Here is a 27,480-nt window from a genome sequence, read left to right on the forward strand (position 1 = left end):
CCCAGAGCGGATCAAGATGGCGGCTGCGGCCTCGGCTGGTCCCGGAGCCTCGGGCTCGGTTCGGGGCCGCTTTCCCGGCCGGCCGTGGGTGGGAAGGAGCGGGAACCGGGCGGACAGAGTTCGGGTGCCGTTTCCCAGCACTGGACGAGTGGCGGCGGAGACCGTGGACCCCGTTCACCTCCGGATCCTCGAACTCCACCTCAACATGCAGCGCCTGGCGGGGGCCTGCGGCCGGGACAGTGACAGCGCCGAGGTGGGCGGCGGGGACCGGGGAGGAGCGGGCGGGCGGCGGGGACCGGGGAGGAGCGGGCGGGCGGGCGGCGATACAATGTATCCGAGGTGTCTGTGCACAGTGTATCCAATGTATCTAATCCGCTGTGTGCAGATACGGCGGGGGAGGGCAGACGGGGGGACCCCAGTGTGAGGGGTTATCGGGGCCCTCAGGGCAAGCTACTGCTCCCTGTTATCAGCCACTGTCATCTCCTGCCCTCTGTTATTAGCCACTGTCATCTCCTGCTCCCTGTTATCAGCCACTGTCATCTCCTGCCCTCTGTTATTAGCCACTGTCATCTCCTGCCCTCTGTTATTAGCCACTGTCATCTCCTGCCCTCTGTTATTAGCCACTGTCATCTCCTGCCCTCTGTTATTAGCCACTGTCATCTCCTGCCCTCTGTTATTAGCCACTGTCATCTCCTGCCCTCTGTTATTAGCCACTGTCATCTCCTGCCCTCTGTTATCAGCCACTGTCATCTCCTGCCCTCTGTTATTAGCCACTGTCATCTCCTGCCCTCTGTTATCAGCCACTGTCATCTCCTGCCCTCTGTTATTAGCCACTGTCATCTCCTGCCCTCTGTTATTAGCCACTGTCATCTCCTGCTCCCTGTTATTAGCCACTGTCATCTCCTGCCCTCTGTTATTAGCCACTGTCATCTCCTGCCCTCTGTTATTAGCCACTGTCATCTCCTGCCCTCTGTTATCAGCCACTGTCATCTCCTGCCCTCTGTTATCAGCCACTGTCATCTCCTGCTCCCTGTTATCAGCCACTGTCATCTCCTGCCCTCTGTTATTAGCCACTGTCATCTCCTGCCCTCTGTTATTAGCCACTGGCATCTCCTGCCCTCTGTTATTAGCCACTGGCATCTCCTGCCCTCTGTTATTAGCCACTGGCATCTCCTGCCCTCTGTTATTAGCCACTGGCATCTCCTGCCCTCTGTTATTAGCCACTGGCATCTCCTGCCCTCTGTTATTAGCCACTGTCATCTCCTGCCCTCTGTTATTAGCCACTGTCATCTCCTGCCCTCTGTTATCAGCCACTGTCATCTCCTGCCCTCTGTTATCAGCCACTGTCATCTCCTGCCCTCTGTTATTAGCCACTGTCATCTCCTGCCCTCTGTTATTAGCCACTGTCATCTCCTGCCCTCTGTTATTAGCCACTGTCATCTCCTGCCCTCTGTTATCAGCCACTGTCATCTCTTGCTCCCTGTTATTAGCCACTGTCATCTCCTGCCCTCTGTTATTAGCCACTGTCATCTCCTGCCCTCTATTAGCCACTGGCATCTCCTGCTCCCTGTTATTAGCCACTGTCATCTCCTGCCCTCTGTTATTAGCCACTGTCATCTCCTGCCCTCTGTTATTAGCCACTGTCATCTCCTGCCCTCTGTTATTAGCCACTGTCATCTCCTGCCCTCTGTTATTAGCCACTGTCATCTCCTGCCCTCTGTTATTAGCCACTGTCATCTCCTGCCCTCTGTTATTAGCCACTGTCATCTCCTGCCCTCTGTTATTAGCCACTGGCATCTCCTGCCCTCTGTTATTAGCCACTGGCATCTCCTGCCCTCTGTTATTAGCCACTGTCATCTCCTGCCCTCTGTTATTAGCCACTGGCATCTCCTGCCCTCTGTTATTAGCCACTGTCATCTCCTGCCCTCTGTTATCAGCCACTGTCATCTCCTGCCCTCTGTTATCAGCCACTGTCATCTCCTGCCCTCTGTTATTAGCCACTGTCATCTCCTGCCCTCTGTTATTAGCCACTGTCATCTCCTGCCCTCTGTTATTAGCCACTGTCATCTCCTGCCCTCTGTTATTAGCCACTGTCATCTCCTGCCCTCTGTTATTAGCCACTGTCATCTCCTGCCCTCTGTTATTAGCCACTGTCATCTCCTGCCCTCTGTTATTAGCCACTGTCATCTCCTGCCCTCTGTTATTAGCCACTGTCATCTCCTGCCCTCTGTTATTAGCCACTGGCATCTCCTGCCCTCTGTTATTAGCCACTGTCATCTCCTGCCCTCTGTTATTAGCCACTGGCATCTCCTGCCCTCTGTTATCAGCCACTGTCCTCTACTGCTCCCTGTTAGGCTGCTTTCACACTAGCGTCAATACGGGTCCGTAGCAATGCGTCAGGCCGACGTACCGACGCACGTTGTGAAAGTTTTGCATGACGTGGGCAGCGGATGCAGTTTTCCTGGTATGTAATGAGTAGGGCACATGCAAATACGGCCAAATAATTACCCCAAATAGGAAGAAGGAGCACGGCTGTCACCTGTCCTGAGCAAAAGAGGGGAACATGCGTCAGCTAGAAGGTGATCCAGACAGAAGGCTCCCAAAATAAAGAGACAATATAGCAAGAACTGGGCAGCCAGCAAGTGAAGGGCAACGGAGGGAGAGCCCAACGGGGTATAATACAGGATCAGTAATGTAATGTATGTACACAGTGACTGCACCAGCAGAATAGTGAGTGCAGCTCTGGGGTATAATACAGGATGTATCTCAGGATCAGTAATGTAATGTATGTACACAGTGACTGCACCAGCAGAATAGTGAGTGCAGCTCTGGGGTATAATACAGGATATAACTCAGGATCAGTAATGTAATGTATGTACACAGTGACTGCACCAGCAGAATAGTGACTGCAGCTCTGGAGGATAATACAGGAGGTAACTCAGGATCAGTAATGTAATGTATGTACACAGTGACTGCACCAGCAGAATAGTGACTGCAGCTCTGGAGGATAATACAGGATGTATCTCAGGATCAGTAATGTAATGTATGTACACAGTGACTGCACCAGCAGAATAGTGAGTGCAGCTCTGGGGTATAATACAGGATGTAACTCAGGATCAGTAATGTAATGTATGTACACAGTGACTGCACCAGCAGAATAGTGAGTGCAGCTCTGGAGTATAATACAGGAGGTAACTCAGGATCAGTAATGTAATGTATGTACACAGTGACTGCACCAGCAGAATAGTGAGTGCAGCTCTGGGGTATAATACAGGAGGTAACTCAGGATCAGTAATGTAATGTATGTACACAGTGACTGCACCAGCAGAATAGTGAGTGCAGCTCTGGGGTATAATACAGGATATAACTCAGGATCAGTAATGTAATGTATGTACACAGTGACTGCACCAGCAGAATAATGAGTGCAGCTCTGGAGTATAATACAGGATGTAACTCAGGATCAGTAATGTATGTACACAGTGACTGCACCAGCAGAATAGTGAGTGCAGCTCTGGGGTATAATACAGGGTGTATCTGTCTTTGGTGTAATCTGAGTTTTTGTCCGGTCAGTTATCTTGGTTGCTGGATATGTACAGGAGGGTTTTCTCGCTGATTTGTGCCCTTATGACTTCCTCTGTTGGTTTGTGGTTTGGATGATGTTTTCTGTGATCCCTGTAGATTGCGGATGATGGGAGTTGTCCATATTCTCCTGTTGTATTCCTCTGCGTCATCCTCCATTGTGAAATTTCTCACTCTTCAGTTTCTTAGACGTTATCTTGATCTCCATCATGGCTGGTACCGGATGACGCCCAGTGATGGCCGCCATGACTGTGCGCTGATAAATTCTGCAGTCTGTAGTTATTATTATTATTATTATTTATTTCTATAGCACCATTGATTCCATGGTGCTGTACATGAGAAGGGGTTACATACAAGTTACAAATATCACATACAGTAAACAAACTAACAATCACAGACTGATACAGAGGGGCGAGGACCCTGCCCTTGCGGGCTTAAATTCTACAGGATTATGGGGAAGGAGACAGTAGGTTGAGGGTTGCAGGAGCTCCGGTGTTGGTGAGGCGGTAGCTCCGGTGTCGGTGAGGCGGTAGCTCCGGTGTTGGTGAGGCGGTAGCTCCGGTGTCGGTGAGGCGGTAGCTCCGGTGTCGGTGAGGCGGTAGCTCCGGTGTCGGTGAGGCGGTAGCTCCGGTGTCGGTGAGGCGGTAGCTCCGGTGTCGGTGAGGCGGTAGCTCCGGTGTCGGTGAGGCGGTAGCTCCGGTGTCGGTGAGGCGGTAGCTCCGGTGTCGGTGAGGCGGTAGCTCCGGTGTCGGTGAGGCGGTAGCTTCGGTGTCGGTGAGGCGGTAGCTTCGATAGTGATGAGGCGGTAGCTCCGGTGTCGGTGAGGCGGTAGCTCCGGTGTCGGTGAGGCGGTAGCTCCGGTGTCGGTGAGGCGGTAGCTCCGGTGTCGGTGAGGCGGTAGCTCCGGTGTCGGTGAGGCGGTAGCTTCGATAGTGATGAGGCAGCAGCGGGGTCAGTGCAGGCTGTAGGCTTTCCTGAAGAGATGAGTTTTCAGGTTCCGTCTGAAGGATCCGACTGTGGTTGATAGTCGGACGTGTTGGGGCAGAGAGTTCCAGAAGATGGGGGATATTCGGTAGTTCTAGCCTTCTCTGCATGAACCAGAAGGCTCAGGATGAGCAGAGTTAGCCGTAGTACATCTAATTTTTTTTATAGTTCTTTTTGCGGGAAATTGCATTTTTTTTAGACCCTTTAACCCACATTACACAATACTTGCATTGTTTTGCAGTGTCAATGTGGAAGAAAGAGGTTTTTTTTTTTTTTAGTTTTTTTTTATTTTACCAGTGATCTGTCACACTGAGCGAGTTCTCCAGGACGGTCGATCGTGCAGCTTTATTCTTCGGGAATTTGCCTTTATTCTGCGCCTGCAAAAGAAATCCACTTATATCAAGATCCATTTCTTGATTTTATTTTTATTTTTTTGTTATTTTAACAAATCGATTTTTATTATTTTTTTGCACTTTGTCCTCTACACCGATGGAGCATGGGATGATGATATTAATGACCATTGTCGGCCTTAAAGGGTTAAATCTGTTCAGCATCGAATAAGATCTTCTAAAAGAGGTCGCTGCCACTTTTTCAGTTGCTTGGCTTTTCTACCACCTCCGCTTGCTGTCAGTGAATCGGACCGCTATATGGAGTTTTTCTCATGTGGATCGTTCCAGAATAGAGCGTCACCCCTTGTAAAAGGGTCCATGTAATAATGATGCTCTCCTGTGGGCCGTGTATTAATGTGCGCTGCCCCTTTAAGGCCCAGTAGTTGGTGACGGGAGGGTTATATCTGATTATTGTCCTGACTGATCTCACTGTAGGCGGCGTTCACTTTAGGGGGGCTTCTGGTCCTAGTGGGATGTTCCCATTACATACTAGGGATCTACCGGGGTCTGTCCTCAGGGACCACCAATGGTTCCAAAAATTAAATCTGATTTTGCGCGACGTCCCCATTTAGTCTTTTTGCACAGCAGAGCCCAACTGTACCACCTCAATGAGAGGGGCGTCCTAGTACCAGAGCGGCAGCCACATCATATAGGTTCTACGGGGGTCCGACCAATTGTCAAGTGAAGGCAGTTTTCAGTTCAGTTTCCGAGACCTCTTACTGTTAGTGACCAGGTGTGTTCTGGGTCAGAGAACCTGTATTGTCTCTGTGCACCTTGTACCTGGGGGTCCGTTACAGGGCAGCCCCCTGTGATGGGGTGGGGAGGGGGGCAGCCCCCTGTGATGGGGTGGGGAGGGGGGCAGCCCCCTGTGATGGGGTGGGGAGGGGGGCAGCCCCCTGTGATGGGGTGGGGAGGGGGGCAGCCCCCTGTGATGGGGTGGGGAGGGGGGCAGCCCCCTGTGATGGGGTGGGGAGGGGGGCAGCCCCCTGTGATGGGGTGGGGAGGGGGGCAGCCCCCTGTGATGGGGTGGGGAGGGGGGCAGCCCCCTGTGATGGGGTGGGGAGGGGGGCAGCCCCCTGTGATGGGGTGGGGAGGGGGGCAGCCCCCTGTGATGGGGTGGGGAGGGGGGCAGCCCCCTGGGATGGGGTGGGGAGGGGGGCATCACCCTGGGATGGGATGATGATGATGGGGTGGGGAGGGGGGCAGCCCCCTGTGATGGGGTGGGGAGGGGGGCATCACCCTGGGATGGGATGATGATGATGGGGTGGGGAGGGGGGCAGCCCCCTGTGATGGGGTGGGGAGGGGGGCAGCCCCCTGTGATGGGGTGGGGAGGGGGGCAGCCCCCTGTGATGGGGTGGGGAGGGGGGCAGCCCCCTGTGATGGGGTGGGGAGGGGGGCAGCCCCCTGTGATGGGGTGGGGAGGGGGGCAGCCCCCTGGGATGGGGTGGGGAGGGGGGCAGCCCCCTGGGATGGGGTGGGGTGGGGAGGGGGGCATCACCCTGGGATGGGATGATGATGATGGGGTGGGGAGGGGGGCAGCCCCCTGTGATGGGGTGGGGAGGGGGGCAGCCCCCTGTGATGGGGTGGGGAGGGGGGCAGCCCTGTGATGATGGGCAGGGGGGGTATTGGTTCCCTGTGATGATGGGGTGGGGGGGTATTGGTTCCCTGTGATGATGGGGTGGGGGGGGTATTGGTTCCCTGTGATGATGGGGTGGGGGGGTATTGGTTCCCTGTGATGATGGGGTGGGGGGGTATTGGTTCCCTGTGATGATGGGGTGGGGGGGGTATTGGTTCCCTGTGATGATGGGGTGGGGGGGGGGTATTGGTTCCCTGTGATGATGGGGTGGGGGGGGGGGTATTGGTTCCCTGTGATGATGGGGTGGGGGGGGTATTGGTTCCCTGTGATGATGGGGTGGGGGGGGGGTATTGGTTCCCTGTGATGATGGGGTGGGGGGGGGTATTGGTTCCCTGTGATAGCGGTGTGGGGGGCTATAGGACCCTTGTGATGATGGCGGGGGGTATTGGTTCCCTGTGATGATGGGGTGGGGGGGGGGTATTGGTTCCCTGTGATGATGGGGTGTGGGGGGGGGTATTGGTTCCCTGTGATGATGGGGTGGGGGGGTATTGGTTCCCTGTGATGATGGGGTGGGGGGGGGTAATGGTTCCCTGTGATGATGGGGTGGGGGGGTAATGGTTCCCTGTGATGATGGCGGGGGGTATTGGTTCCCTGTGATGATGGCGTGGGGGGCTAGTTGTCCCCTGTGATGATGGCGTGGAGGGGTATTTGTCCCCTGTGATAGCGGTGTGGGGGGCTATAGGACCCCTGTGATGATGGCGTGGGGGGCTATTGGCCCCCTGTGATGGCGGCGTGGGGGGCTTTTGGCCCCTTGTGATGGCGGTGTGGGGGGTTATAGGACCCCTGTGATGATGGCGTGGGGGGCTATTGGCCCCCTGTGATGATGGCGTGGGGGGCTATTGGCCCCCTGTGATGGCGGCGTGGGGGGCTATTGGCCCCCTGTGATGATGGCGTGGGGGGCTATTGGCCCCCTGTGATGATGGCGTGGGGGGCTATTGGCCCCCTGTGATGATGGCGTGGGGGGCTATTGGCCCCCTGTGATGGCGGCGTGGGGGGCTATTGGCCCCCTGTGATGATGGCGTGGGGGGCTATTGGCCCCCTGTGATGGCGGCGTGGGGGGCTATTGGCCCCCTGTGATGATGGCGTGGGGGGCTATTGGCCCCCTGTGATGGCGGCGTGGGGGGCTATTGGCCCCCTGTGATGGCGGCGTGGGGGGCTATTGGCCCCCTGTGATGGCGGCGTGGGGGGCTATTGGCCCCCTGTGATGATGGCGTGGGGGGCTATTGGCCCCCTGTGATGATGGCGTGGGGGGCTATTGGCCCCCTGTGATGATGGAGTAGGAGGGGGGGCTTCTCTTAAAGAGACTGCGGCCTCTCTAAACGAATCTCTATTTTGTCTTTTCAGGGGGAGTTTGAGGGGTTCAGCGACGAGGAGTCCAAGCAGAGTGCTCTGCGCTTCGCCCTGCGCTCAAATAAAGGTAAAGAGACCCTTAGAATTATTAATCCTCGGCCCGCTACTGTTCCCTGTTATCGGCCATTTCCGGCTGAGGAGAGGCTGATTTGGTGTCAGCCAGCCCCCTGTTCTGTCCTGACGAGGGGCAGCGACCCCGGTCTTTGTGGCTCCTCTGTGGGTCGGACATTGATGTACAAGGAGCATCCACCAGTAGGTGGTGCTGGAGACTTTTGTGGAAGGCTAATTTGCATATCTTTTCCCATGGGGCATTGCCTGGGTCTCTTCCCTGCAGCGATCGGAGCCAGCTGTGGTCACGTCTGAGAGCTCTCCGTGCACCCACAGATTTCGGGAAGGGGTTACGTTTCATATTTCTGCAATTAGGATAATTGATTACATTTATTTTTTTCCTCTTTTAGGTCCAAGATCTAAATCCTCGTCCCTCTGCGCTCCATCTGTGAAGTGTCTCTCCACGCCAGCGAGTCCCGCCAGTCCCCCTGCACCGTGTGTGATGCGAGAGGGCCCCACCACCACGCCCGTCAGGCCGCAGACCAGCCTGGCACTGCACAATATTAAGCAGAGTTACACCCCTGAGAAGATCGTGCGGGTGCATCTGACACAACTGGACCCCTCTCTGTACAGTCTGAACTCTCCTACTATACTGTGTTCTGCAAAGGACACCCCCAAATCCCCCGTCGGTCACGGCGTCGCCTCTTTACCTCCTCGCATTTTCATCTACCCTGAGAGAAAGTCACTTCCCAACGATCTCACTAAGACCGTGAATTGCTCCTCCGTTCCTCCTGTCCGCATCAGGCTTCAGAAGAGCAACGGAAAGCAGACCGGTCCTAGACGTCAGGCTCAGACGGCGCCGCGTCCATGTAAAGCAGGCGTCTTAGAAGTAGACAGATTCCCGGATGCATCTGCTGGGGAGAGTAGTAGCAGCGAACCTCCTGAAGGACGCTCCTTAGATCCGGCAGACGCCAATATGAAGACGTCGACTTCCTCTTCGATGAAGACTCTGGATGAGATGTCTCCACCCATTGTCAGCAGTCCAGGAGAAGCAAGAAGTCAGGAAACTTGTAAATCCAGGAGAGGAAAGGTCAAACAGCAGAGGTCCGAAGGGGCTCCAGTGGCCGAAGAGGTAACGAAACCGAGAAGACTGAGGAGCCGTGAAGTCCCCAAGGTGAAGTGGAAGCTGCGCCGAGGATGTCGACAGGAAAGGGAATCGGAAGAAGCAATGGTAGAAACGCCAACGTATGAAGACAACATTGAGGAGGAAGAAAAACTACTGATCGACCCCGATCATCCAACAACTGACTGTAAGCAGTCTTCTGTGTCCTCCGCAGAAGAAACCGCACCTACAAGGGAAGAAACCACTGATCAAACCGAGAACGACGGCCAAGATGGCACCGAAACCTCAGACAAAGCCGCCAACGACGACGAGAAGGAAGAGATTGCAGAGTCCAAGGACAAAGGTCTTGAATCGGAGGCTGAAGAGTCATCGGCAATGGTGACGACTCTGATTGCAGCCCCAGCGAACGGGCAGAGCACTTTAGGTGACAAGTCTGAGCCGCCTATTCCGATATTAAAGATTAAGCTTCTGCGAAAGGAGAAGGAAAGGTTGAAGCGAGCACAGAAGGCGCAGCGCATGGCTCAGAAAAGGCTGATGATTAAGATGATGCAAGCAGAGGCCAAGGCCCAGGCTAAACTAGAAGCTCCTGCTGCCAATGTGGAGACCCCCAGTAATGACGATGAGGGCTTCCTAAAGCCGGCAGCGAGCGGCAGACCTTCCCGCGTCATTAAAATGCCTCGCAGATTCATAGAGGATTCGGAGCTGCCGGGCGCCGAGAACCCAACTAAGAAGGTCCAGTCCAAGCCGCTCCTCACCATGGCGGAGCTGGAGAAGCAGGTGCTCTCCAACACTCATCTTCCTCCTTCTGACCCTCGGTTTAGTCTTTTTAATGAAGACGACCACCTGAACTCCCTACCTCCAACGTTGCCTAACACCGACTCCCCCCAGACTGTCTCCTCTACTTCCGCCGCTCCTTCTGAAAGTGTTCGCAAAAACATCCTCCGAGCTCCGACGTTTTGCTGGAGGTCGTCCAACGTTTCGGAGCTTCAGGAGGCGCCGATATCTACTCAACCTCTCTTTCGTCTGCAGTCTCCAACCTCTTCGGAGGACACCTTAAAGAACAGCACGCCCGCTCCAACGCCGTCTTCACCTCCTTCATCCAGCGTTCTTCCCAAGCTAGAGACTGCCAAGCGTTCTCCTCTCCTCCGCGCTCCGCAGTTTACACCCAGCGCCGCGCACCTGAAGATTTACCAGTCTGTCTCCCTCCACGACACGGAGGCCACCACGAGCCGCCTGCAGGCGAGCGACCACGGTTCCACCACCACACTTGCCTCTTCTCCAGAAGTCCTGGTGTCGGCTCTGACTAAACCTAGTGATTTGCAGTCTTCCGGGAGGAGAGCAAACCATTTGGCTTTCCCTCTGTTTGTGGACTCCCTTTCTGGCAACATGGTGGTGAACCTGGACAAGACCGAAGCCGTAGATGCCTCAAGCTTGAAATCAGAGAAGCCGAGCGGCAGCCTGCAGCAGAGCGACCTACTGGATGCATCCAGCAAAGCCCTGGAGATCGGAGCCATGACTCTGCACAACGCCCAGGCCACAGGGCGCAAGGTGGTGGTGAAGGCCCATCTGATGTCCGGTGTGGGGTCTCGGGAAAACGCCGCCACATTCCCACCCAACGAAATTAGCCTTTCCGGCACCGATAAGAAGGTCATCAGCCTCCTGGAGAAGGCCAAAATACAACTCTTCAAGATAGACAAGCAGAAGAACGTGGACCTGGTAAGGGCCAAACCCGGGGGTCTCCTCACCTACAGTCGCTTACATAGTGGGAGATCAGGAAGTGAAAGTTGCAATGTAAAAAAAAAAAAAAAAAGCAGCACAGAGTATTTTGGGAGAGGAGTATGTTGATCTTGGTGCAAGGGTTGGGTAGCTGGCAGCACAGGATTTCAGGATCACACTCACGTCTGGACGTTCTTATTTTTTTTTTTTTTTAGGCTGTTGATTCGTCTCAGGGTGATGATGGCGCGACGTCTCCAGCTGCTCAGGTAACGCTTTGCCCCCCATGAGGTCAGGACTGATGGTCGCTTCTGCCGCAGACTGACGGTGGTCTTTCCCCGCAGGGCCAGGATTCCCCTCTGCAAGGACCCCGCATCAAGCACGTGTGCAGACACCCCGCCGTGGCCCTAGGGCAGCCCCGCGCTATGATTCCCGAGGACATCCCGCGGCTCAGCGCCCTGCCGCTGTGTGAGAGGGAGGTCACCGTGACCCCCGCGGCTCCGGAAGGTGAGGACCCCCCTCATTTGTACCCTGTAGTGTTTATCCAATGTCCGCAGGCGCTCACCCTCGTATCTGCCATTACAGACGACTCCTCCGATGAGGAGGCCATCACCGTTGTGAAATCCAAGCCAGCGAAGCAGCCGCCCTCGCGCAGACCCAAGGCCATGTCCAGGGCCAAGATCCGCATGACCCGCTGCGGCGAGTGCAAGGGCTGCACGGTGGTGGACGACTGCGGCACCTGCATCAACTGCCTGGACAAAACCAAATTTGGCGGCCCCAATACTAAGAAGCAATGCTGCGTGTAAGTGCTCTGGAGAGACGGCCCCGGACGCCGCTGATCTCGCCCGCCTGTTCTCATGTCCGCACTCTCTCTCCTAGGTACAAGAGGTGTGACGTGATCGAAGCCCGCCGGCTGCAGAGGCTCGCACACAAAGGTGAGCGCCGGGGGGAAGATCTCTGCTGGCTCCAGCCAGAGACTAGCTGAGGGGCTGTCATCGTTGTATTCGGTCATTATTTATCTTTTGCTCTGACAGTTTGCAGCAGTGTATCACCCGGATCGGTACTCTATCCTCTGACACATTGTTTCACCACGACTAGGATGCAAACAATTAGGTTTACATTCAGTGACAGCAAGCAGGGGTTAATAATTAAATTTTAGAGGCGCTGTATCGATATGAAAGTTAACTCATCGGCGGTGTGTGCCGTCATAAGTTGTCAGTGAAGACCTTGATAATGACTACATCCCCCCCCCCCCCCCCAATACAGGACGGAAAGCGATCCGACACCTCCCGCCGACCCGCGACACCGCCTCCGAATCGGACGACTACTTCACCGACTCCATCCGCAACGAAGACACCGAAGCCTCCGACCGCCTGGAGGTCGGACAGACGACCCAACGCAAATCCACCCGCCGCTGCGTGAAGCAGCGCCCTTGTTACGACCTCTTCCCCGACTCCGAAGAATCAGACTACGAACCGAGCCCCAGCATCCCCCGCAAGCAGAGACGGGAGTCTGGTAAGAGCGAGCGCCGCCTCCTGCTCCTTACTGCCCGCGTCCTGCACCTAGTAACCACGGCGGAGCCGACCGCACGCGTCCCCGGCCCCAACCAGCTTCCTAAATTACTCATCAAGATCTCCGCTTGTTGTCAGTGAGTTCTTGTAGTCGGAGGGGAGGGGGCGTCAATTTATTATAATCCGTGCCAGAAAACTTGTGCAAATTCCAAGACGCGCTAAGTTTATTAAAGTTTCAGTTCAAAAGTATTTTAGAAAGTTGCAAAAGTTCTCGGGATAAATCTATTTAAAGGGACTCTCCAGGCATCAGCATTGATCGCGTGGCTGGCGCCGGAGTGCCCCTTTAAGCCCGGAGGCGCGCGGTTGGCTCGGCCCGTGTATTGTTAGAGCCTCTGACGTGTTAGCGAGTGTCTGCTGCTAATTTGCTCTGTTTGTCCCCCACACATAGAGAGTAACAACGTGATTTCTAGGGGAAAAAAATCTGTTTCTTCTCATGTCACAGATTTGCTTCCCCAGGACTCGGAGGAGCAGAGTAAACCCCGCAGAACCCCGCAGCAGCCCCTGATCCTCCGAGCCAGGTCCGGGCCGAAGCCGGTGAGTCCCACGCAGCCTCCGCCGCTCGTGGCCGCCTTTTCTTCTCTGGGTTCGGCGTCGTCACTTTAACCGTCCGCTGTTTTCACCTCCCAGGACTCTATGCTGAACGGATCATCAACGAAGATCAAGTCTTCTGATGGAACGCATCGCCTGCGCGTGGACTTCAAGGTGCTGCTCAATATGTGGAAATGGTGACCCCTGATGCTCCTGCTCCTCTGTATGGGGTGCCCTTCATCACCCATTGCACCCGCTCCCCTTTATGGGGTGCCATTCTCCCCCCATTGTGCCTGCTCCCCTGTATGGGTCGCCCTTCTCCCTCCTTTACTCCCTGATGTGACTACTCCCATTTATGGGGTGCCCTTCTCTTCCCCCAACCCCCCCCCCCCCCCCCAATTGTGCCTGTTCCTCTTTATGTGGCGCCCTTTACACCACGATGTGCCCTCTCCTCTGTTCGGGGTACCCTTCCCCCCCCCCCAATTGCACCCGCTCCCCTTTATGGGGTGCCCTTCTCTCCTCATTGCAGACACTCCTCTCTGTGTGATGCCCTTTACCCCCCCCAATGTGCCCGCTCCTCTGTATGGGGGTCCCTTCGCCCCCATTGCACCCGCTCCCCTGTATGAGGCTGAATGTCGCTGCTCTTGTTTTTCAGGAGGACTGTGACTTGCAGAACGTGTGGCTGATGGGGGGACTCAGCATCCTGACCTCTGTACCCATAACTCCGACTCACGTGTGCCTGCTGTGTGCCAGCCGCGGGCATCACCAGGTACGGTGCCCGCCCCACCGATGAGCCCTGTCCTTGGTTCTATGCCTCCCCTCTGACTCTTCCTTCTCCGCAGTTCTTGTACTGTCAGGTGTGCTGTGAACCTTTCCACACATTCTGCCTGGAGGAGTCCGAGCGGCCTCTACCCGAGCAGGAGGACGGCTGGTGCTGCCAACGATGCAAGTTCTGCAATGTGTGCGGACGCAAGGGGAAGGCCAAAAAGGTGCGGGGTCCTCGTCACGGGCGCTCTGGCGCCAGATCACTCCGTCACAATGGGTCTAATCAAAAGTTTTCCAACTTTCACATATCATTTTTCTAGATCTCTGCTTTTCACTGCGTCTTCTTTTGACCAGCCCTGTAATAGAACATTACTACATATGTTTTTATATATATTTTTTTCCCTTCAGCCTTTACTGGAGTGTGAACTGTGTCAGACAAATTATCACCTTAACTGTTTGGGTCCAAGGTATCCTGTCAACCTACCGCGCAGCAGGAAACGCTGGGTAAGTCCCCAAACCCGGCATACACACAGGGTTAATAAGTGTCTACCTGCAGCTACCACCAGGTGGAGCTCAATACATATATGTATGTACAGCCACCACTAGGGGGAGCTCACTACATACAGATTTATACTCTAGCTCTCCCTGGTGGCGTCCTGCAGCATATGCGTCCTGCTGCTCAGTATGACGGCACTGAGCTTTTTCTTTGGTTGCAGCTCTGCTCATCCTGCATTCGTTGTAAGAGCTGCGGAGTGTCTCCTGCTGTGAACGCAGAAATGGAACTAGCAGAAGGTGGTAACCTGTGCACCGAATGCTCCAGCCTGTACAATAAAGGTGGGATTGTGGACCCCCAGCTTCTCTTTCCTCCGATTCTGTATCTGGATGGTGAATCCATGGTCTCCTATTTTTTTTTCCCTACAGGAAATTTCTGCCCAATCTGCAATCGCTGCTACGAAGAAAACGACTACGAGAGTAAAATGATCCAGTGCGTTAAATGTGTAAAGTGGGTGCACTCCAGGTGTGAGGGTCTCTCCGGTGAGTGCCCCCCTGGGTGCAGGGATCTGGGGTTTGCTCTGTGACATCTGCCGTATATGTCCTTACCATTCCAGATGAGGGATACGAGATCCTGTCTAACCTGCCGGACAGCGTGGTCTACACCTGCCCCCCGTGCCTGGGCGACACAAGTGCAATATGGCGGGAGGCCATGCTCTCCGAACTCACCGCAGGCCTCCATGAGATTCTGCAGGAACTAATGTCCTCCGAGATTTCCGCCCCAATGATGCAATGCGTGCAGGTGAGGTTTCCTGCGTCCTGACTGTCACGTAGCGGGAACCGTCCTGGTCATGTGAAGGGCACGGATCCACCGAAAAGTCCGATATCGGCACTATGACGCGTCCATCGCACGACCAGGACCGAGTGTCATTGAATGACAACGAGTAGAGATATAAAAAATGTTATAATAGATGCAGTAGATGTGTACAGCTCGAGAGCGCCATCCAGAGGAGGCCGCCATGTGTAATCATGTCATCTCACCCCTTACAGTGTAAAGCCGGAGACAACCAGGGGAAGTGCCATCATAATCCCTGCGACCTCGAGTCTCTGAGCCACCTGCTAGAGGAAGGGTACTACAACTCCATAGTGAGTATCAGGCCGTGCGTCACTCCCAGCCCCCAAACCCTCAGCAGCCAATCCATCCTCATTATCATCTGCTCAGGCCACGTTCAACGATGACTTGGTGTGGATTATCCAGCAAACCACGAAAAGCGGCAAATTGGATGAAGATGGGGAAGCTGTGAAAGCCTTGTACATCAAGGTAAGCATCATACTCCAGAGCTGCACTCACTATTCTGCTGGTGCAGTCACTGTGTACATACATTACTGATCCTGAGTTACATCCTGTATTATACCCCAGAGCTGCACTCACTATTCTGCTGGTGCAGTCACTGTGTACATACATTACATTACTGATCCTGAGTTATATCCTGCATTATACTCCGGAGCTGCACTCACTATTCTGCTGGTGCAGTCACTGTGTACATACATTACATTACTGATCCTGAGTTACATCCTGTATTATACCCCAGAGCTGCACTCACTATTCTGCTGGTGCAGTCACTGTGTACATACATTACATTACTGATCCTGAGTTATATCCTGCATTATACCCCAGAGCTGCACTCACTATTCTGCTGGTGCAGTCACTGTGTACATACATTACATTACTGATCCTGAGTTACCTCCTGTATTATACCCCAGAGCTGCACTCACTATTCTGCTGGTGCAGTCACTGTGTATATACATTACATTACTGATCCTGAGTTACATCCTGTATTATACTCCGGAGCTGCACTCACTATTCTGCTGGTGCAGTCTCTGTGTACATACATTACATTACTGATCCTGAGTTACATCCTGTATTATACTCCAGAGCTGCACTCACTATTCTGCTGGTGCAGTCACTGTGTACATACATTACATTACTGATCCTGAGTTACATCCTGTATTATACTCCGGAGCTGCACTCACTATTCTGCTGGTGCAGTCTCTGTGTACATACATTACATTACTGATCCTGAGTTACATCCTGTATTATACTCCAGAGCTGCACTCACTATTCTGCTGGTGCAGTCACTGTGTACATACACTACTGATCCTGAGTTACATCCTGTATTATACCCCAGAGCTGCACTCACTATTCTGCTGGTGCAGTCACTATGTACATACATTACTGATCCTGAGTTACATCCTGTATTATCCTCCAGAGCTGCACTCACTATTCTGCTGGTGCAGTCACTGTGTACATACATTACATTACTGATCCTGAGTTACCTCCTGTATTATACCCCAGAGCTGCATTCACTATTCTGCTGGTGCAGTCACTGTGTACATACATTACTGATCCTGAGTTACCTCCTGTATTATACTCCAGAGCTGCATTCACTATTCTGCTGGTGCAGTCACTGTGTACATACATTACATTACTGATCCTGAGTTACAACCTGTATTATACCCCAGAGCTGCACTCACTATTCTGCTGGTGCAGTCACTGTGTACATACATTACATTACTGATCCTGAGTTACATCCTGTATTATACCCCAGAGCTGCACTCACTATTCTGCTGGTGCAGTCACTGTGTACATACATTACATTACTGATCCTGAGTTACATCCTGTATTATACCCCAGAGCTGCATTCACTATTCTGCTGGTGCAGTCTCTGTGTACATACATTACATCACTGATCCTGAGTTACATCCTGTATTATACCCCAGAGCTGCACTCACTATTCTGCTGGTGCAGTCACTGTGTACATACATTACATTACTGATCCTGAGTTACATCCTGTATTATACCCCAGAGCTGCACTCACTATTCTGCTGGTGCAGTCACTGTGTACATACATTACTGATCCTGAGTTACATCCTGTATTATACCCCAGAGCTGCATTCACTATTCTCTTTAATGTTCTCTTCATTTTTATTTTGTAGCTGATTGAGAAAAATTTTACTTGGTTTAATGTCGAGGACTCTAAATATTGGGAGAAAAACAACAAATCTGGAAACAAGTGAGTGTCTACTGTCTGAGCTCCTTCTCATTATTTAGGTAGTTTCTGCGGTAATAGCATGGAGCGAGCATTCCTAAACTGCGTCTGCGCTTTCCGGCTCCGTTGCGTCCGCGCTGTGTAACCCTTTCCTGCCTGGCCCGCACTGACATGCTTCTGCTCTTACAGGGGGCTCCTTCCTCACGCAGTGGTGCCCCCCTATCCGGATCATACTTACGCCCACTGGCGGGAGAGAGAAGATGGCTCCCAGAGTAACGGCATCAAACCGCAGCCAGTATCCCTCGAGAAAGGTACCACCTCGTTACCTCCCGCCGGGGGCGCCACTCGTCATTCCTTCGTTTCTTTTATTCCTGGTTTTGTTCTTTTCAGTCAAGAAAGACGTTGGAACGGAGCGAGACCTGGAGAAAGACTCGCGGCAGTGCGCCCTTTGCTCGAAGTACGGGGACGACGACCCCAAGGTAACGAGACACGGCCGCATTAATCCTCTGCTGTCATTCTGGGACAGCTGGGTGTCTTCTATTATGCCCCCAGCGCATCGCTGTGGTCGTCACCCAGGTCCCCGACATTACAGCCACTGCCACCCAGGACCCCGACATTACAGCCACTGCCACTCAGGACCCCGACATTACAGCCACTGCCACTCAGGACCCCGACATTACAGCCACTGCCACCCAGGACCCTGACATTACAGCCACTGTCACCCAGGACCCTGACATTACAGCCACTGCCACCCAGGACCCTGACATTACAGCCACTGCCACTCAGGACCCCGACATTACAGCCACTGCCACCCAGCACCCCGACATTACAGCCACTGCCACCCAGCACCCCGACATTACAGCTACTGCCACCCAGGACCCCGACATTACAGCCACTGTCACTCCGGGCACTGTACGACGCAGCTGCCACCCAGGGCTCTGACATTACGGCCACTGTCACCAAGGACCCGACATTACAGCCACTGTCACCCAGCACCCCGACATACCAGCCACTGCCACCCAGGACCCCGATATTACAGCCACTGCCACCCCGGGCGCTGTACCACGCAGCTGTCACCCAGGACCCCGACATTACAGCCACCGTCACTCAGCACCCCGACATTACAGCCACCGTCACTCAGCACCCCGACATTACAGCCACCGTCACTCAGCACCCCGACATTACAGCCGCTGCCACCCAGGACCCCGACATTACAGCCGCCGTCACTCAGCACCTCGACATAACAGCCACTGCCACCCAGGACCCCGACATTACAGCCACTGCCACCCCGGGCGCTGTACCACGCAGCTGTCACCCAGGACCCCGACATTACAGCCACCGTCACTCAGCACCCCGACATTACAGCCACCGTCACTCAGCACCCCGACATTACAGCCACCGTCACTCAGCACCCCGACATTACAGCCGCCGTCACTCAGCACCCCGACATTACAGCCGCTGCCACCCAGGACCCCGACATTACAGCCGCTGCCACCCAGGACCCCGACATTACAGCCGCTGCCACCCAGGACCCCGACATTACAGCCGCTGCCACCCAGGACCCCGACATTACAGCCGCTGCCACCCAGGACCCCGACATTACAGCCGCTGCCACCCAGGACCCCGACATTACAGCCGCTGCCACCCAGGACCCCGACATTACAGCCGCTGCCACCCAGGACCCCGACATTACAGCCGCTGCCACCCAGGACCCCGACATTACAGCCGCTGCCACCCAGGACCCCGACATTACAGCCGCTGCCACCCAGGACCCCGACATTACAGCCGCTGCCACCCAGGACCCCGACATTACAGCCGCTGCCACCCAGGACCCCGACATTACAGCCGCTGCCACCCAGGACCCCGACATTACAGCCGCTGCCACCCAGGACCCCGACATTACAGCCGCTGCCACCCAGGACCCCGACATTACAGCCGCTGCCACCCAGGACCCCGACATTACAGCCGCTGCCACCCAGGACCCCGACATTACAGCCACTGTCACCTCGGGCGTTGTACCTCGCGGCTGTCGCCCATCTTCCCCACCCTTCCCTCCTAGGACGCCGGGAGACTCCTTTATATCGGCCAGAACGAGTGGACTCACATCAACTGCGCCATCTGGTCGGCCGAGGTGTTTGAGGAGGACGACGGCTCCCTGAAGAACGTGCATGCCGCCGTGGCGAGAGGCCGGCAGCTGGTAAGCGCACATTTACTATAACCCCGCGATCATTCCATCAGATATGGAAGCGTCCCATTCCTCTGCTTGCTGTCAGTGACTGGCTGCGCTTCTTTCCAGGAGGCTGGACGGCTCCTCCGCTTTCCTCTCTCCTTCCCATGTTCTTCCATAACTCTCCTCTTATTTCTGCAGCGTTGCGAGCACTGCATGAAGATTGGCGCCACGGTCGGCTGCTGCCTGTCCACGTGCCAGAGTAACTTCCACTTCATGTGCGCCCGAGCGACGCACTGCAGCTTCCAGGACGACAAGAAGATGTTCTGTCAGAAACACAAGAGTCTGCTGGACGGGACGGTGAGACCCTAAAGTGTAGAGTATGGGGGTCCTGTGTATCCGGTACTGTAGTGAAGGGGATGTACAGGTCTGTGGTGGATGAGACCCTGAAGTACAGAGTATGGGGGTCCTGTGTACCCGGTACTGTAGTGGAGGGGATGGGGGGGGATGTACAGGTCTGTGGTGGTGGATTGGACCCTGAAGTGCAGAGTATGGGAGTCCTGTGTACCCGGTACTGTAGTGGAGGGGATGGGGGGGGATGTACAGGTCTGTGGTGGTGGATTGGACCCTGAAGTGTAGATTATGGGGGTCCTGTGTACCTGGTGCAGTGGTGGAGGGCATGGGGGGGATGTACAGGTCTGTGGTGGTGGATTGGACCCTGAAGTGTAGATTATGGGGGTCCTGTGTACCTGGTGCAGTGGTGGAGGGCATGGGGGGGATGTACAGGTCTGTGGTGGTGTATTGGACCCTGAAGTGTAGATTATGGGGGTCCTGTGTACCCGGTACTGTAGTGGAGGGGATGGGGGGGATGTACAGGTCTGTGGTGGTGGATTGGACCCTGAAGTGCAGAGTATGGGGGTCCTGTGTACCCGGTGTAGTGGTGGAGGGCATGGGGGGGATGTACAGGTCTGTGGTGGTGGATTGGACCCTGAAGTGTAGATTATGGGAGTCCTGTGTACCCGGTACTGTAGTGGAGGGGATGGGGGGGATGTACAGGTCTGTGGTGGTGGATTGGACCCTGAAGTGCAGAGTATGGGGGTCCTGTGTACCCGGTGTAGTGGTGGAGGGCATGGGGGGGATGTACAGGTCTGTGGTGGTGGATTGGACCCTGAAGTGTAGATTATGGGAGTCCTGTGTACCCGGTACTGTAGTGGAGGGGATGGGGGGGATGTACAGGTCTGTGGTGGTGGATTGGACCCTGAAGTGCAGAGTATGGGGGTCCTGTGTATCCGGTGTAGTGGTGGAGGGCATGGGGGGGATGTACAGGTCTGTGGTGGTGGATTGGACCCTGAAGTGTAGATTATGGGAGTCCTGTGTACCCGGTACTGTAGTGGAGGGGATGGGGGGGGATGTACAGGTCTGTGGTGGTGGATTGGACCCTGAAGTGTAGATTATGGGGGTCCTGTGTACCTGGTGCAGTGGTGGAGGGCATGGGGGGGATGTACAGGTCTGTGGTGGTGGATTGGACCCTGAAGTGTAGATTATGGGAGTCCTGTGTACCCGGTACTGTAGTGGAGGGGATGGGGGGGGGGATGTACAGGTCTGTGGTGGTGGATAAGACTCTGAAGTGCAGAGTATGGGAGTCCTGTGTACCCGGTGTAGTGGTGGAGGGCATGGGGGGGATGTACAGGTCTGTGGTGGTGGATTGGACCCTGAAGTGCAGAGTATGGGGGTCCTGTGTACCCGGTGTAGTGGTGGAGGGCATGGGGGGGATGTACAGGTCTGTGGTGGTGGATTGGACCCTGAAGTGCAGAGTATGGGGGTCCTGTGTACCCGGTGTAGTAGTGGAGGGGATGGGGGGGATGTACAGGTCTGTGGTGGTGGATTGGACCCTGAAGTGCAGAGTATGGGGGTCCTGTGTATCCGGTGTAGTGGTGGAGGGCATGGGGGGGATGTACAGGTCTGTGGTGGTGGATGAGACCCTGAAGTACAGAGTATGGGGGTCCTGTGTACCCGGTACTGTAGTGGAGGGGATGGGGGGGATGTACAGGTCTGTGGTGGTGGATTGGACCCTGAAGTGCAGAGTATGGGAGTCCTGTGTACCCGGTGTAGTGGTGGAGGGCATGGGGGGGGGATGTACAGGTCTGTGGTGGTGGATTGGACCCTGAAGTGTAGATTATGGGGGTCCTGTGTACCTGGTGGAGGGCAGGGGGGATGTACAGGTCTATGGTGGTGGATGAGACCCTGAAGTGTAGAGTATGGGGGTCCTGTGTACCCGGTGCAGTGGTGGAGGGCAGGGGGGATGCACAGGTCTTTGGCGCTAACTGTCTGCTCTGTATTTACGCTCAGACTGTCGCCCCCGACTCCTTTGACGTGTTGCGCAGGGTCTACGTGGACTTCGACGGAATCAACTTTAGGAGGAAGTTTCTTCAGGGACTGGAGACGGAGGACATCCACATGATGATCGGTAAGAGGCAGAATTGCGAGTGCAGCTCCGAGGGTGACGGGAGACTGGGACACAATGTCAGCGCGGAGAAAGTGCAATGCTCTGCATTACGTAACCTCGCCACTAGGGGGCTCCACTCCCTGTATCCCCATGTCGTCTTTGTAAGTATTTAACTATTTGCTTTCCGCTTTGTCCTTCTAAGGCTCCATGAAGATAGACTCGCTGGGCATGCTGTCAGATTTATCCGTGTCTGAAGGGAAGATTTTCCCCGTTGGCTACCAGTAAGTGTCCTGCGGCTCGTCTGCTAGTTGGATCTGTGGTCGTTTAGTCCGACGCCTCCATCCATCGTGTCCTTCTCCCCCAGATGTTCTCGCCTGTACTGGAGCACGCAGGACGCCCAGCGACGCTGCTGGTACAAATGCAGGGTGGTCGAGCATCGGCCTAAAGAGGGGGATCTTCCTCCGGAAGGACTGGACGGCCCGGAGGACAACAGGACCATCATCCACAGCCCAGGACAGGTCCCAGATAACTGCCCCAGCAGGGGGCAGCACCGTCATGGTGAGTGAGGGATATGGTGAACACACGGTGTCTCATTGTACGTAGGAGTCATTCACTGCCGGCCCCCAATTACCAGCCCTGTGTAACGAGAGGGGGGACCCCCTAACGAGGAGGATAGCAGGGCCGCCATTGATGTGGAGGACAATGATGAGCAGAGACCTGACCTTTATGTTTTCTGCCAGCAGAGGTGGTCTCCGTCAGTCCTCCCACCCCAGAGAGGACCCTGGTTTCTCAGCCGCCCCCTTCAGAGCCCATCACCTCCGCAGTTGCCCCCCGTTCCTTCTGTGGTGCACGGATGAAGAATCCAAACTTCTCTCCAACACGGCGGCCGCTTGGTGGCTCTTCCCGCCCGCTGCCGTCCCCAGGTGAGCTCTGACCCAGTTTACGTGGGGCTGACCTCTCCCCTTCCCAGGATTTCCTCATTGCTTATAACTTTATTTTGCGGTTTTCAGGGAGTCTGTCGTCTTCCCCGTTATCCCACCACATCCTCAAGGTCCACGATCCTGATGTGACGCCTCATCGTAGGTCCAGGCGCCTCCCGCTACCGTCACCCAGATCCACCCGTCAGTCTTCTGCGCTGCTCCCCAGCTTGCCCCCCTCCAGCTCCTCTGTGCCGGCTATCCGCCGGTCATCCGCTGAGAGCGAGATTCCGCTGCCGACGGGCGACACGTCCGAGGTGGGTACCGGTCCGCTTCAGTGCAGAACTCCGCTGACTGCAGGCTCCGAGGTGCTGGTGGATGAATCTGAGGGTGGAAGCAGCACCGAGGAGGAAGCGGGCGACCAGTACTATGGGCTGACTCGGACGGTGGTGTCCCACGAACCTTTAAGCCCACTGATGTTGTCTGCGATGTCCGGACATATTGAACAGCTGGACGGCATCCACGACAGTACGGACAGTGAGGACACATCCCAAAGCCGCAGCGGTCCTCGGGGCAGCGGTAAGACCCCCACCCACCTGCCGTCAGATCTGGTGGAGTTTGTGCTGAAAGCAGCAGGAGTGTCTGGGACAGGAGGGCTCCCCGCGGTGCAGCAGGAGGTGGCCGCCACCAGCTCTGCCATCGTCCTCAACGGGATGACGGCTCCCTCACTGTCCAATGGCACAGACTGTGTAAAGCAGGGACCGCCGCCGCTCAGGGACCCCCCACAAGTGCAAAGAGTGTGTCGTCCACTACTGGCCATGCCCCCTAATGGCCCACTGTGCCTGACCACCGAACCGGCATCCGGCCCCCGAAATAACTCTGGATCGAACATATCATTCAACAAGCCGGCCGGTCCGTTGGTGATAAACGTGGCGGGCAGCAGCTCGGACATGGCGGGAAATTCTCCGCTGCTACAGGACCTTACTAAATCCGACTGTGTCACAATCACACGGGTGGCCCCTGCCCGGCCCAGTAAAGTGGCCCCGAAGATCACAAACAAGGTTCCCATCCCTTGTCTTCCTCAGCCAGCCGCAGCCAAGCTCCCACCTCCTGTGCAGCCCCCGAACCCAAACCTTGGCACCGTTTTATTCCAGACAGCCCCCGCACCGACATGGACGCTGCGAGTTGTTCCAATGTTAAACCTGTTGCAGGGGGGGAATGGGCAGCTCACCCTGGGGCCACAGAACATGATGGCGGGGCCGCAGAACATGATGGCCCCCACAATCTCTGGCATCTCTCAGACGTGTCTTCTGCAGGGTCTCTCTATGAATGGAGGACTACTCAGCGTTGCTCCAACCTCCCAAGGCCAACCCCAGCCGCAGGTACAGCTGCCTCTCCTCCCGCCGGCCCAACCCCAGCCGCATGTACAGCTACCTCTCCTACAGCCATCCCAACCCCAGCTGCAGGTACAGCTGCCTCTCCTACAGCCAGCCCCACCTAAGCCAGTCCAATTACCACCCATCTGCATGAAGAGAGCGGCCATCGATGCCGCCAGCACCTCTGCCAGCAAGAAGCTCAAAGTTGACTGGTGTGATAAACTGAAAATACCGAACTCGCAGGCGTTAACGCAGGCCGTGATCATGAATTACAACTGCGCATTTGAGAAGACGAGAAACACAAGGTACGTGACCGATGGTAAAGCGTTACACTCCAGAGCTGCACTCACTATTCTTCAGGTTTCAGCTCCTGAATACTTTCAGTTGAGGGTTTGTTACCGTGTATCGGTGCAGGTAATCTCCTCCTGGCTTCACTGATACACTGTAACGAGTCTTCAGCAGGTTTGAGGTATATTTTGCATTCACTACTGGTTTCTTTTACAGACCAAAGCGTAAGATGAGTGAAGCGTTCGTGCAGGAGATTGTGGACCTGGACTTGGTGGATAATGAAGATCCCTTTATGATCATGAATGGGTGAGTCCTGCTGCTCAGGGTCGGGGTTGTGCTGCCTCGGGGTCGGGTCGGGGCCACTTGTTTGGGTCTGAACTTTTATTTTTTTTCACCATGGTTTAGGCTTCTTCTTGACCTCACTGTGGATGTGAAAACCGAATTTCCAATGTCAGAATCGGCAAGAGAGTCTCCGGTCTCCGATCACGCGGAAGGTAACGGGGAGTGCGGGGTCCCCAATATCCAGCACCGTCCTCTCCTGTAACTGATAAGTCTGGTTCTGGGAAAGCTGGATGACAGGATAGCTGAGGTCATCTCTCTTAGAAGAGTTGTCGCTGCCACCACTTTGCTGGAGTTATTGGGGGTCTTCTGTCTCCATCTTTACAGATTTCTCCCCCAATTTTGACAACTTTGAGGACCGATTTCTGGAGGAGAAGGAGAAACTGTTAGTGAAGAGAGGCAGCCCGCACCTGCGCTTCGAGATCATCAGCGAGGACGGCTTTTACACCCAGTCCGACAGCGCTGAAGGTACGGGCAGCGATGAGACCACCCATAATGCTGAGCTTAAGGGGGTCCCCAGCCCAGCCCCCTCTTAGACTTCTTCCGCTGTCCATGGCTGAGCAGTGATCTGCTGACTGTTCTGTAATTTTCAGTCACTGACAACTTCCTCCATAAATTGCATTGGTGACACCTGCAGGGAGTTGTCAGACCCCGCGCCCCTCCATAGTTTGAGCTGCTGAATAGAGATGGAGGATTTTGGTTTTCAGATTTGACTTCTTCCCATTCAGATGCGTGGAGGAGGGTGGTGGAGAAGGTGCAGGAGGCGCGAGGTGTCGGGAGGCTCCGGCAGCTGTCATTCTACGGTGAGAGGGGGTGGTTGTCAGGCTGGGGTCGCCATCATGGGACCAGCGGTGCCCTTTGTACTGAGCGTTCCTCCTCTAGGTCTGAGCGGATCACGGATGCTGGGAGTTCAGCACGACGCCGTCCTCTTCCTCCTGGAGCAGCTCATCGGAGCCGAGCGCTGCCGCGGGTACAAATTCCTCTTCCATCCGCAGGAGGTAGAGGAGGAAGAGCTGCTGATCAACGCGTCTGGGTGCGCGCGGAGCGAGTTCTATGTCCGGTACGTGCAGGCGCCGCTGATCTCCCCCATACTTGGTGCGTTGGTCTATTTAGATTTTTCTCATTTTATATTTTTTCCGGACAGGAAGAGCACATTTGACATGTTCAATTTCCTGGCGTCGCAGCACCGTAACTTGCCGGAGCTGTATGCAAACGAGGAAGAGGAGGAAGAGGTGCAGCTGAAGTCCACCAGGTACTAGGATGGCGCCGCTCTGCCGGGAAGGGGGTCACTTGTTTTTGTACGCACACCTTAACCTTTTGAATGCTGTATTTTCAGACGAGCAACGAGTCTGGATCTCCCCATGGCGATGAGGTTCAGGCACCTGAAGAAAACGTCCAAAGAAGCGGTGGGGGTCTACAGGTAAGTGGGGGTCCGGCTGTCTGCACCACGCGACCTCGCCGTGTCCTGACAGTCTCCTCCTTCAGGTCCGCCATTCACGGCCGGGGGCTGTTTTGTAAAAGGAACATCGATGCCGGCGAAATGGTCATTGAGTATTCCGGCAACGTGATCCGCGCCGTCCTGACCGACAAGCGGGAGAAGTACTACGATAGCAAGGTAAAGCAGCAGCGCCAATATGGCGGCTTTCCTGTTTCCTGTCAATGGAAGCATAAATGTTCACGAACGTCGAGAGGATCGCGGCGGCGGAGACTGACCCGCTACCTTCTGTTCCAGGGCATCGGCTGTTACATGTTCCGCATCGATGACTTTGACGTGGTGGACGCCACGATGCACGGGAATGCGGCGAGATTCATCAACCACTCGTGCGAGCCCAACTGCTACTCCAGGGTGATCCATGTGGAAGGCCAGAAGCACATCGTCATCTTCGCCCTCCGGAGCATTTACCGCGGCGAGGAGCTGACCTACGACTACAAGTTCCCCATCGAGGATGCCAGCAGCAAGCTGCACTGTAACTGCGGTGCCAAGAAGTGTCGCCGATTCCTCAACTGAGGCCAGCCGGCTGCGGAGGTGCTGGCACTTCCCATGGCGGACCACCACCGAGCCTCCCTGACCGGGCTGAGAAAGATCAATGGTGCTTCTCTCTGCGCAGAGGCGAGCAGCACTGGAAACCGCACTTTACCCTCTGTCCTGAAGGGCAGCTCCTCTCCTTCCTCTCAGGGTCCTCTCTAGATTCCTCCCTCGCTCGCTGCTGCTTCCAGGTTGTTGGCCCTCCTCTCCCCCGAATGGCGTCTCACAGCTAGGGGGCAGTAGGTGGTCTCTCTCTTTTTAACCAGTGCTTTTTCTTAGATCACTCCCATCGGATGATGACCGATCCAAATGTCGGGGAGCCAAGGAACAAACACGAGTTCCTGTTTTTTGGGGGTGACAATCATTTTTTATTCCTTTTGCTGCTAATGACCTTCCCAGACCTGAAAAGGTTAACGTCCCCCGATTTTCCCATCTGCATTGTATCATGGCGTTCTCTTGATTTTTTTTTTTTCTTTTCTCTCTTCCGGGGGGACGAGCGGCGATCGTGACGCCGTCCTGAGAATATCAGCTGCGGACGGCGTGCGCAGACTTGTACATACTTGTATAAAGATTTGTAAGGACGGTGTTTTGTTTTTTTTTTTCTATGCACTTTTTTTTATTTAAGGACTTGCTGGAGAACAATGGTTCATGTCTCACCTGTTTAGCGTTTTAAATAAAAGGAACATTTTGCCA

At 55.0% G+C, this 27,480-nt stretch overlaps 1 protein-coding gene across 4 annotated transcripts; it reads left to right on the plus strand.

Moving 5' to 3' along the window:
- Positions 1-27,480, plus strand: KMT2B (lysine methyltransferase 2B). Of its 4 annotated transcripts, none has more exons than XM_069742081.1 (37): positions 1-253; positions 7,933-8,005; positions 8,397-10,825; positions 11,041-11,091; positions 11,167-11,329; positions 11,408-11,624; positions 11,702-11,757; positions 12,089-12,337; positions 12,836-12,927; positions 13,021-13,095; positions 13,577-13,690; positions 13,764-13,910; positions 14,095-14,190; positions 14,403-14,520; positions 14,608-14,721; positions 14,796-14,980; positions 15,229-15,324; positions 15,401-15,499; positions 17,176-17,252; positions 17,418-17,539; positions 17,619-17,707; positions 19,288-19,425; positions 19,597-19,755; positions 21,745-21,862; positions 22,044-22,122; positions 22,206-22,399; positions 22,585-22,764; positions 22,852-24,439; positions 24,639-24,728; positions 24,828-24,916; positions 25,089-25,229; positions 25,490-25,564; positions 25,644-25,821; positions 25,906-26,013; positions 26,098-26,181; positions 26,247-26,376; positions 26,494-27,480. In XM_069742081.1, exons 1-37 carry the CDS (start codon positions 17-19, stop codon positions 26,767-26,769), a joined length of 8,526 nt encoding a protein of 2,841 aa, XP_069598182.1. In that variant the 5' UTR covers positions 1-16; the 3' UTR covers positions 26,770-27,480. The 4 variants fall into 4 exon arrangements, with proteins under 4 accessions (XP_069598182.1, XP_069598179.1, XP_069598180.1 ...); XM_069742078.1 differs by having other exon boundaries at positions 6-253; positions 12,782-12,927; positions 22,582-22,764; XM_069742079.1 differs by having other exon boundaries at positions 6-253; positions 12,782-12,927.

The sequence above is a fragment of the Ranitomeya imitator genome, chromosome 10 (genome assembly GCF_032444005.1).
Source record: "Ranitomeya imitator isolate aRanImi1 chromosome 10, aRanImi1.pri, whole genome shotgun sequence".
Lineage (NCBI taxonomy): Eukaryota > Metazoa > Chordata > Amphibia > Anura > Dendrobatidae > Ranitomeya > Ranitomeya imitator.